Genomic DNA, 12043 nt, shown 5'->3' with positions numbered 1-12043 from the left:
AATCTTTTAATGTCGAAAACTAAAGTTCAGATCAGATCATATGTTTGCTTAAAATAAAGACAGACAAACATAAGGCTTCCAAAAGCTTTATATTGGTACATGTTCTTTTTTTTATCTTAATGCATTACAGAATGAAATTTCCAAATAACTTTTACAAGCCTAAAACTTAATTTTTTTCGTCATTTGAAAACTTTATACGTGAAAAATAAGAAATGCATCTGCTGACTAGGCAGCATCTTTCATAAATGAGAATACAGCAATCCACTAATAGTTCACATTGCTCTAGTTTTTCTAAAATTGGGTTTTAAGTGTTATGAAAGAATAAAAACTATTTAATTAAGAAAAACGTCTACCCTTAATAATAAGCAACGAACTTTTAAATTTATTTCATAATTATGAGATCTGTGGAAATGATTAATTATCCTTACGAAACACAAACTAAGGTAACATGAATACTAATAGAATCGTTAAAAATGTACAAGGGTAAAAAAATTCAACTTTTATGACAAAGTCGTTTTTATTTTTGAAATTTATTATTCAGCAAAAAAATTGAACACCTCTTACGATGTCGCTAAAAACATGGATGCTTTGCTTGTCCGTTTAAAGAAAACAGGTATCTTGCGACAATTAAAAAAAATTGTTTTCGCTTTTGCATAAGGTCTATTAAGTAATTTGTAAAACTACAAGAATAAAATATTATCAAATTCACATACATGATCCAAAATTTTATTTCAAATTAAGATTCAAGAAGGGTGTAATATTTATGCAATTAATATCTTCATGTAGCGGTCGTAAATTTTTTTTAAAGCCGGTTCCAATTAGTGCATTTTCCAGTGTTCAATTTTTCATTTTTCTTAAAGAATTATTGGTGTGGCAGAGTGTGGTTTACACGCTTTACTTGAAATAGACTTACAATTTGGAATCGCAGAAAAGAAACTAGGTGTCTCTAATATGGCGAAGACGTCACCGTTGTCGACTGATAATACAATTTGTTCGTTGATTGGAAAAGGAACAAACACATTGTGACCATAACGTAAAAAAATTAGTTTATTCTCAGGGAAAGTGTATTTTCGAAGCTCGAGAACTAGGGAACGATTGCGGTAGGAAGTGAGTCGAATAAATTCAAGCTCATTCAGTTCATATTGACCTCTGAAAGAAGAATTAATCTTGGTAGCTGGAGCCATAAACTTGGCAGGAGGAGATCTGGATCTAGCACGAAGAGGAAGCTTGTCAGGAGAGAGAGACACATGGCCGGATAATCAAGTCTGGCTGGAGGAGGAGACTTGTTAGGCAAAACATGTCTGACTGATGAAGAAGAAGATTCGCGACGAGGAACACCAGGAATAGGTGCACCATCAGGCAGACATTTAAACTGTAAACTGAAATCTGCAATAAAAAATAGGATTAATTTTTACAATCAAGGTCTAGCACGCAAAACTGTAAGGTATAACTGAGCCCAATGAGGAAATATTTTAATGCGAAACTGATTAAAAGCTGATCACGCAATAATGTAGGATTATTATACGGGAACAATCCTTTTGTTTTTGCTTTGAAATAGCACATTTAAATGTCTTTTAATCAGTTTATATCTGAAAAATTTAAGATAAATAACGAGGGTTGTAGGAGTAGTAACGAAAGTTTATTAGCCGGGAGGAAATTACGCGACCGAAGGTAGTAGTCATTCTATTTGGTCTGTTAATTCATTGTGTATGTAACAACCTTTTAGATGAAGGAGTCATAACTAGAGATTTAATATCATCCAATTATACGGAAGTAGGAGTAAATCTGTGTTCCAACCACCGCACTCATTTCATACTGGAAGGAATGATTTAAGATATGCCAACGGTTTGTAACAATAGAGATACCTTTAAAATTTGAAAGCAGCATGCCACAAAAGTGTAGCTCACATCTTACTGATTTAAAGACTTACCAAAAATTTAGTTTGGTACTTTATAAAAAATGTTAACAATCCAATATTTGTAATTTTGTGAGATAGCGGCTTAAGGCATGCTAGGACTCTACACTTAAAGGGCCTTTTTTAGAGTTACAAAAAGGAATGCAAGATTCTGGCCGCATTTAAAAATATTTTTATCTGGTTTCTTGCTCACTTTATCTAAATATTATTCTCTTTCGTTGCTGAGTATTAGCTGCATGTGGATTCTCGCAACACTTTTAATGACCCTCGTGAAAATCAGGGAGTAGACTCCCCGGAGCGCATCAAATGGCTCGTAACGAATGACCGTCTCATAGTTATGAGATGCAGGCCAATTACAAAAAACGAATACTAGTTAGCACTGTTAGCACAGATTTCTAAAGCAATTACCAAACGAGTTCGGGCAATAAAAAAGATCATTTTCATTTTTTTCTCTTGAATATCGAATAATAAACATTGAGATAAGATTAAGGTATACATATATAATTCAAGCAAAAAAGTAGGTTGAAGATTTGAATGGTAAATATTTTGTCCATATATAAACGGGCATCATGATTGAAATTCATATTTCTGAAGCATGTGCAATTAATTAACAAGGGAAATTTGGAATTTTTAATAATTAAACTCATGGTCCAGGGTTTCATAGAAATGTGCCAAACTTCTTAGAGATTGAAGAGAAGCAGCTACGAAATAAAATCCTACTAATACCTTTTATTTTCAATCCGCCTTCACTCATCCTCCTCGCAGCGCTGCAAATATAACCCAAAAATTAAAAAACTTAATTTTTACATATTATTGTTTATTTTTTTAGCAATTTCCGTAATTTTTGAATGCAAATAATTACGTAGCCACAAAAAAAAAGTGTGCGGATCTGGTAACAAGACACACGTATTCCTATGGATTTTGGGGCACTGAATTCAAATTCGGTATCAAAAATCACCCATCACGTCATGGTTGAGCCATAATCTTAAAAAATGACAAAAGTCCTGCTCTGAGGGAAATAAATTTACATAACTTTATCCAACAGAACCTGACCTCACGTAACCTGAATTAGCAGAAATTGATTGAACTACACGTAAAGCTTTGGAAGAATATTTTCCCAGTAGAAAATGTGTGCTTCATCAAATCGGTCAACTCGAGCCTAGCCTAGAAATAAATCTATCCTAGGCTAACCTAACCTAACATCACGAAACACAATTAAACTGATTGTGTTGTCCCGTTGTGTTTGCGGTACCGTTTGAACAAGCTTGGACTTAACCTGCAAAGAGGTCAAACCTATCCTAACCTAAAAAACCTGACCTACCCTAACCTCACCTTATTTCTAGTTTAGGCTCGAGTTGACCCATTCGATGTAGCACACATTTGCTACTGGGAAAATATGCTTCCAGAGCTTTACGTGTGGTTCAATAAATTTCTGTTAATTCAGGTTAGGTGAGGTCAGGTTCTGTTGGGTAAAGTTATGTTAAATAAGTTGATATCAGGCAAGGAAGGATCCCTGCCAGTTTTCGACATGTTTTTGAAGTGAAAATTTGCATCACTGGCATTATTTTGAAATTTATTTGCCTCAGTGCATGATTTTTCGTCATTTTTTGAGGTTATGGCTCAACTATGACGCGGTGGGTGATTTTTGATACCGAATTTGAATTCAGCGCCCCAAAATCCATAGGAATACGTGTATCTTGTTACCAGATACGCACACTTTTTGTTGTTGTGTGTCTGTGTTATCGAATGGACAATTTAAATATTTACCATTACTTTGGAAAACAGTTTTCGATTTTTTAAATGATTGCAAATTATTTAAACATTTATTTATTCCCAAAAAATGTAATAAATAATCTATTTCATGATTCAAATTGAATATTCTGTCATTGTTTAAGGTAGTATATTTTGCTCAAAACATTATATACTTATTTAAACGATTATTTATTGTTTATTTGAAAATAAATTTAATTGAGCTAGAGATGTCTACTTGCTTTAAATTAGTATCCAATGCTACATTTTGTTAAATAATTACATAATATTGATACATTTCTTCCAATGTTTAACCTATTTGTTTAAACAATTTTTATTTGCTCAAGCAGTTATTTCTTGAACAATGCAATAATTAATACACTTTCATCATTTATATTAAATTATGACTTTCATGACTTATTGAATAGTGCGCCAAAAAATATGTAAGCTATTCAGAAACAGAATTGTAGCATAGGATACTAATTTAAAAATAAAGTTGATATCTCGGGGTGAATTTTTTTAGAAATGATAAAAATAGAACATAAATTATTGCTTAAATAATTACATAATATTTTTCGAATAAGTAACGACTGTAAAGAATGACAAACAATTAAATTCCAATCGCACTCTTTTTCAAGACATAAAAAGAAAGCATTTTCAAAATAAAAGAAATAAACAAAGGCAAATGAACATTTTAAGCCACACAATACAAGATATGGAAAAATTCAAGAGAAGAAAGTACCAAATAAGATTTAGCACATAAAAAAGATACAAAACTTTCTAATTAATTACTTTTTAATCGGACGCGTAGTTTTTTATTCATTTGTAAAAAGCACCATTACATGCTAGAAAATAAAATTTGCGACTCCGAAACTCTTTCAATATATTCGTATGACTTTTTTAAAAAAACAAATGCTGTTGTTTGAAAGCCCAAAGATATTACCAGAAAAATTTTTTTAATTTTTTCGAGCAATCGAAAATTTGAATTTCGGTCGCACAAAAAATTATAAAAAATCTAAGATTCTACCTTGCGGTAAAACTACGTAAGATAAGAAGAAAAAAGGAATCGTGTACATTTGTTCACAATAAATAAATGTAAACATTTGTAATTAATTACGTTTCAGCAGATCTGCAGTTTTTTACTCACCTCATTTTTTTGTTGGAATTAAATATGTACATCTTGATCTTATCTCTATGTTTATTATTTGAAATTCAAGTTCACAAAATGGTATCCATTATTATTGTAAATACAATCGATTTTCATGAATCTCCAAAATGTCTTCAAATTATATAAATAAATTAATTCTCCTATCTCAAATTGAATAAATTCATACTTTCATAATTTAGTTCTTGTCACTACCCTGCATCTCATAACAATGAAAGGGTCATTCGTGACGAGTAATTAGATTCGCTCTGGGGAGTCTGCCTAGCGATATTCACGAGATGCGATGAGAGTGCTGCAACAATCTATACACGGCTAACCCTATGCGTCAATGCAAATCTTATCTCCTTTTTTAATATTAAACAAAATAGAAACGTTTCATCGAAAAAAACGGCCGTGTTCAACGGAAGAGAACAATATTTAGATGAAGCGTATGATAAATTTGGCGAAAATATTCGAAATTGCGGCCAGAATCTTACATTCCATTTTATAACTCTAATGAATTCCCTTAACAATTAATGTAAGCAATATTCAGAAATAGGTGGGCAAATGTCTACTTTTACTTTAATTAAATATAATCGCTGGTACTGAAAATCAGGAAAATTATTTAAAAATAATTTTTTTTCTCTCATTTTATTTATATTAACAACATCATCAGAGAAATCTGCTCTCGTTGCAGAAGGATGCTAAATTGCAAAAGTGAAAGTTCCTTTTGCAGTTAAGATTAAAAGGAATTTTATTTGTTTTAAATAGAATCTTTTTGCAAACGGACATTATCCTATTCAGACAAGATTCGCCTCATTTTTGAGTCTAATAATTCCGTTTGTGCAAAAGATATTCAAGATGCTCAAACAAAACGAAAACAAGAGGACAATTCTTTTGATTCCAGAAATTTTGTTATTGGATTGAATAGCCTTAAATAGATTTTAAAATAATATATAGTACACATTATCGTGCTATATTTGCCTATAGAAATAAAGATGATCGCGAAGATAAAGACCATAGTACAAACGGTTCTCATTTTTTTTAATTATTGGAAAAGCGGACGTTCGTAGAGAATTTAGATAACACTGTATCGAATGAATATTTGGGTGCCTCACTAGCATGTATACGAAATATCGTAATCGTTTCCTGATAAGTTTCATGTGCGTAGCTTGTCTTTCTGAGATTGAATTTACCTTTGACAATTAATTTAAAAAAAATTCATAATCGTCCACAGTTAAAGACGTAAAAGATACATCGTAATGGTAATGGGAATATAGATAATCTATCAAAATTGGGACATCGATAAGTTTTCCGAAGACGAATAGAAAGACTGATTATGATGTGCTGAAGAAAAATGGATTTTCTAATTAATGAAAACTTTCCTTTTCTCAAATTTATAAACAAGAAAAGTATAAATGAAACTTCAATTACAATAAAAAATTATGTTTTCAATTTTAACTCGAAAATATTTCTAATACATATTGGAAATTTCATTTTAGATGATGGAATATAGAAATTTTATTTCCGAAGATCTGAATTTGATCACGGAAGCTTTATTAATTAAATTCTTTTTTCCTAAAATTAAATTTGATACTCGTAATATTCAGTGATTTTAATCCGTTGAAGTATAGAGTATAAGCGAAAAGAAAAAGATGATTTAATTAAAACCTTAGTTTCAGAAGTTCTCACGTAAGTTTATAAGCCGGGAGTAATGTTGCGATAGGAATTGGAGTATGCAACATAGACTGTTTCTCTAGTGTGCCTTTTACAATTATTTGGATCAAAGAGTGATAACAGTGGATTTCGTTTTATCCAATTATTTCAAAATAGGATAAAATCCTATGATGAAAAATCCTCTTATGAATTTAAAAAAAAGTTCAGAATGTAGTTTTCGAAACTTTGTAAGATAGTACCGTATGGAAATGCTACGACTTGTTATTTAACTATTTATAAGAAAAATCATCAAAAGTATATATAACATATTGTATTATATTCACCAATAGAATAAAAGATGACCGCCAAAATGAAGATAAAAGCATGATCGATCACCATTTTTTCAGTTTATAACACACTATATTAAAAATAAAACATCTAGAAATTTCAAGAACTAACTTAGGGTATATCAAGGGCCTTTTAATTAGATGAAATATTGACCTTTTTATGCATATTGATCTGTTGTATCATGTTCAAGGATCTTATTCATTTACTTTTTATTTAAAAAAGTATAACTGAGGATAATTGTGTTATGGGTTCAAATTAGAGAACCCCTTATCAATATTAGCTAAATCAAATTGAAACTAAAAAAAATTAGCCATAGAGTACGAATAAAATTCTACTTTTTAAATTCCAATCCCATGTGTCTGTTGCCGACGATTCCAAAAAATAGCCTCAAGTGAAAAAATGGGTTAATCGCGGTTTTAGCGATTATCAGGATTTTCTATCTTCTTTGAATGTAAAACATTTCTGATACCTGAGATAATTCTTCGTGATGTTCATCAGTTGTTTTTTATAAACCATTTAAATAAATCATTATTCGTTTAGCAATTTTATCTTACTAACGAGATAGCAAGTCGCCTTTTTTCAATAATTTTCCACTTTTCAATTTTCAATTAGACTTAAGTAGTATTTATTTAATGATAATGAACATAAGTATTTCAACAATTTAATATCTTCGCTAATAATATTTTCTCTGAATACTCCCAGATAATATTCAAGTTTCAAGTTTTCACTTAGAAAAAAAAAATTTTAATGCTGAGATTTTGTATGTGTAATCCACTCTATTCTGTATTGGATTGGATAGGATTCCAATACATGTATTAAAGCATATGCAAGACGAACATTCTGTTCAAGGAATTCGCGGAATTAATTTTATTCAAGAAACTCATCGAAATCAAGGAATTACCCGAAATCATGGAATTCGCGAAATTAATAGAATTCATGACATTAATGGCATTCGCGGAATTCATGAAAATGAAGGAATTCGTGGAATTCATGGTATTAAAGAAAGTTACGGAATTCACGGAAATCACGGAATCCATGAAATTAGAGCAGTTAACGAAATTCATTTGATTCGCGGAATTTATGGAATGCATAGTAATCGCTGAATTTATGTAATTCAAGAAATTTGCGAAATTGACTGTAATCATGTAATTCACAGAATTTGCGAGATTAATGGAATTCAAGAAATTAATCGTGAATCTTTTAATTTCGTGAATCCCTCCAATTTCTAAATTCCGCGAAATGTGCAAATTCCTTGCACTACATGAATTTTTTAAATTCCATGATTTCTATGAAATCTTTAAATCTCGTGAATTCATTGAATTTCGTTAATTCTGCGAAGTCCACGAATTCATCAAAATCACTAGATTTGCCAAATTGACGGAACTCAGCGAATTTATGAAACTCACGGAACTCCTAAAATACACGGAATTTTCGGGATTCAGGAAATTAATTCAAAGTTACATACCAGTGTAATGCTAATCTAAAACTTAAATAGCTTTAAATCTTCTTTTTTTTAAATAGTGAGTTTTCGTGGTGTGACTAGTTTTGTTTTCATTCACAAAAAAAATGTAACTCAAATACGTCAAATTTAACCCGCGGAGACCACCCCTATTTTCTGACCCATACTTACGTACACTTGGACTGGGTGACGGAAAAATTTCTTTTACCAATAACTTTTGAACAAAGCAACGTTTTTGGAATTACTAATACCGAAATCGGTACGCCAGTTCTAGACCCACGAGAATATGATAAAAGTAAATCCAAGAGACTATTTGTTAAAAAGATATTAAATTTAATTATTCATTCGAATAGTTCCACCTTAAATTATGTTTTTTTTGTGTGGTTGAAACTTGACTGCTTAACCTTGTAGTGAACTAAAATTGATTCACTAAACCAGGGGTCCTATTATCAGCCATGTGTGAGTATAATACTGACGTCAAGTTTAACCCTTTTCAGATATTTTTCACCTTCAGGTCCGTGTTACATCTTTTAGGATTATCCAAGTGGACTTTAATCAACAGAAAGAATAATGTTAGGTAATATCTGACGCATTCTGCCCCATATGTGGATTCCTCAAAAAGAAAAATACATGATTTTTAAGTTTTCTGTAGTTCATAAAATTATGAATCTAATTTGCACTTTACTCAATCACGGAATAGAAATCGACTGATTTAAAACTTCATAAAGGACACAAGATCAACCATTTTAGTATACAAGTGTTTTTCTTATGAAAATCAATTGAGTAATATTTAAAAAAAATAAAGAGAGAAATATTGGCAAACTCATACGAATAATCAAAAATTTTTGAAATAAAGATTTGAGAAAATTGTCACAGTTATATAAGTACATTTTTTAAGGAGGTTTCAAACGTAGTAGCTTTTCAATGTTTGTCTTTTTTGGAATTAAGTTGATAGTCGGCAGAATTTTCTTTCGTAAGCTCTATTACATAACGGCGTGTGATCACGCCAGTGCGGCCTACTGGTATTTCGAAAATTTCATCTTTTGTTAATGGGGTAATCTTGCCGTCTTCCATGTTAATTTTCACCCTACCTCTACCACTACGGCGACCACGAGATGAACATATCCCAGCAAGAAAGCTTGGCGTCTCTAATATTGCAAAGATATCACCATCGGGTGTCGATAATACAATTTGTTCCTGCATTGGCACTGGCACATATACGTTATGACTGAGACGCAAAAAAATTGATTTATTCCTAGGAAAAGTATATTTTCGAAGTTCCAATACTCGGCGCGGATTCCATGCAGAAGTGATCCGGATAAATTTGAGTTCGCTAAGTTCATATTGAAGTCCGGAAGAAGAATCAATCTTAGTAGGTGGAGTCATGAACCTGGGTGGAGGAGTTCTAGATCTGATACGAACAGGAGATTTGGAAGGAGCAGAACGCCTAGCTGGATAATCAGGTCTAGCTGGAGGAAATGACATATCAAAAGAAAGATTTCTGACTGATGCTGCAGAAGATTCGCCACGAGAAACACCAGGTATAGGCTCGCCATTAGGTAAGCAATCAAACTGAGAACTTAAATCTGCAAAAAGAACGCGGTAAAGATTAGTAGTATGCAACATAGACTGTTTTTTATTGTGCATTTGATAATCATTTGGATCAAAGAGTGTTAAAAAAGGATCCAATTACAGTGAAATCATTCTACAGCGTCGATCTCTGTGCTCACGGTGGGTAGGAAGTAACTCATTATAGCCAGCTACGCTTTCATTTCTTCAAGCCTGTATTTTCGTCTGAGTGACAGCCGCATATCCCGCGCTCCCTGTTTAGCACTCGTTACACCTACATGCGGCGCGGCGGTTATTTTCAGAAGGGCAATAGAAGGAAGGGCTATTAACCCTTAAACGGCCAAAACGCTACTACCGGTACACTGCTTTTCAACGGCCAATAACTAAGACTATTCGACACTAGAAAAAATTGAGACACATATATTTTTATTGCTTAAGATCTCCTCTTTCCGACGGTGAAAATGAAATTCCTCAAAAAATTTACTTATTGTCCCAAAATGCAGTTTAAAGAAAAAAAACGTGATTTTTCGTGCCTATTTTTTTTGTGAACCATTTTCCAAAGCTTTTCGAGTCTGTAATTAACCTGGAATCTTACTAACGGGTGGAAGAAATGTCTAAACTTTGAGAATCCATGGTTCAAAGATCGATTTTTCGTTTTAGTATTTTCCAAATGGCGTCTTAATGGCAACATTTTTGTGAAAACATTCATGAATTGTTTTACCACACCTTCACCGCATTGTCATCCTGGGAATTTTCGAGTACACCCAGCAAAAAAAATGCCAAAGCGTAAAGCTTGAAAAATTGCAACAAACTCCGAATCGGAATGGGATTCCGATGAAAATGATGAAAGTATCATCATACCTAATCGAGATTTCTGTGGCTCTGATGGAGATGATTCATCAGATGACGAGAATTCGGGATCGGAATTTCCCAGACCGAATGTGTCATATAGATCTGTTTTCCATAACTACACTGCATCTCAAAAACAATTGGAACCAAATCACGTTTTTTCATGGAGTAACGAAGAAAAAGTTTGCCCTGGAAATCTAGATGATCAAGTTTTTCTGTCTGATAATGTACGGAAAAAAATATTATCTATGTCACCTGTGGAGTTATCTGAATGCTTTTTCTCCAGAGAAATAAAAAACTATATCATAGAAGCTAGCCAACAAAATGGCTTACAAATATCTACAGAAGAACCAAACACTTTCATAGGTATATTAGTGCTGTCATCCTACAATATTCGAAATAATCAAGAAGAGTATTGGGAAACTGACCCCCTTGTAAAATGCTCTCCTGTAGCTTTAGCAATGAGCCGCAATCGATTTCGTGAAATTAAATCAAAAATAAAATTGTCAAAAACTGAGGATGCTAATGATAAAGATAATGCATGGAAAGTTCGTAAAATATTAAATTTATTCCGGCAAAATATTCAACAATGTGGTTTTTTCTCAACAGCACTTTCAGTTGATGAAATGATGGTTCGATTTTTTGGTCGTACGAGCTTAAAACAGTATCTGCCTTGCAAGCCTGATCGATATGGGATAAAGCTCTGGGGCTTATGTGCAGCCAATGGATATCTATTCAATTTAGACGTTTATTGTGGCAAAAAAGATTCAAGCATTGGAATAAATTTATTGGCATGTGCACTTGGCTCCAGAGTTGTTTTACAAATGATCAATCCACTTTTCAATGGCCTTTCACGAAAAAATTTATCTGATTATCATCTGTATTTTGATAATTTCTTTACCAGCCCAGATTTACTCATCCACCTGCATAAATGTGGTTTGCGATCAACAGGAACTGTCCGTAAAGACAGAGTGAAAGAAAAGCATGAATTTGCAAAAAATGATCCGCGAGGATCGTACAAAGTAAGTCATGATCGCAACAGTGGGATGTATTTTATCAGTGTAATAGACTCAAAACAAGTCTCTATTCTTTCCACAGCATGTGGTATCACTCCCATAACCTCAGTGAAAAGATTTTCACGAGCTGCTCAAGAAAGAGCAGAACTAGGATTTCCTCGAGCTTTTTCTTTGTATAATAATTACATCGGAGGGGTAGATTTGCACGATTTCATATGCAAAAAAGCTTCTCCATATATTACTTCAAAGAAATGGACTTTTAAAATTTTTTCACGAATAATAGAATCATCAATTACAAATGCTACCGTAATTTGGAAAATTTGCAACAAGAATAATAT

The 12043-nt window shown here is 32.4% G+C and overlaps 1 protein-coding gene across 1 annotated transcript in view; it reads left to right on the top strand.

Annotated features, from left to right (window-relative positions):
• Positions 1-11150: 11150 nt before the first annotated feature.
• Positions 11151-12043, top strand: part of LOC117170902 (piggyBac transposable element-derived protein 3-like) — a 5492-nt gene continuing 4599 nt past the window's right edge. The window contains exons 1-2 of the mRNA XM_033357949.1: positions 11151-11715; positions 11788-11930. Coding sequence (XP_033213840.1) covers positions 11151-11715; positions 11788-11930 — 708 coding nt within the window. The remainder of the gene's footprint in view (positions 11716-11787; positions 11931-12043) is intronic.

This window comes from Belonocnema kinseyi, chromosome 4, assembly GCF_010883055.1.
Source record: "Belonocnema kinseyi isolate 2016_QV_RU_SX_M_011 chromosome 4, B_treatae_v1, whole genome shotgun sequence".
Taxonomy (NCBI): Eukaryota; Metazoa; Arthropoda; class Insecta; order Hymenoptera; family Cynipidae; genus Belonocnema; species Belonocnema kinseyi.
This window is presented reverse-complemented; position numbering and strand designations above follow the sequence as displayed.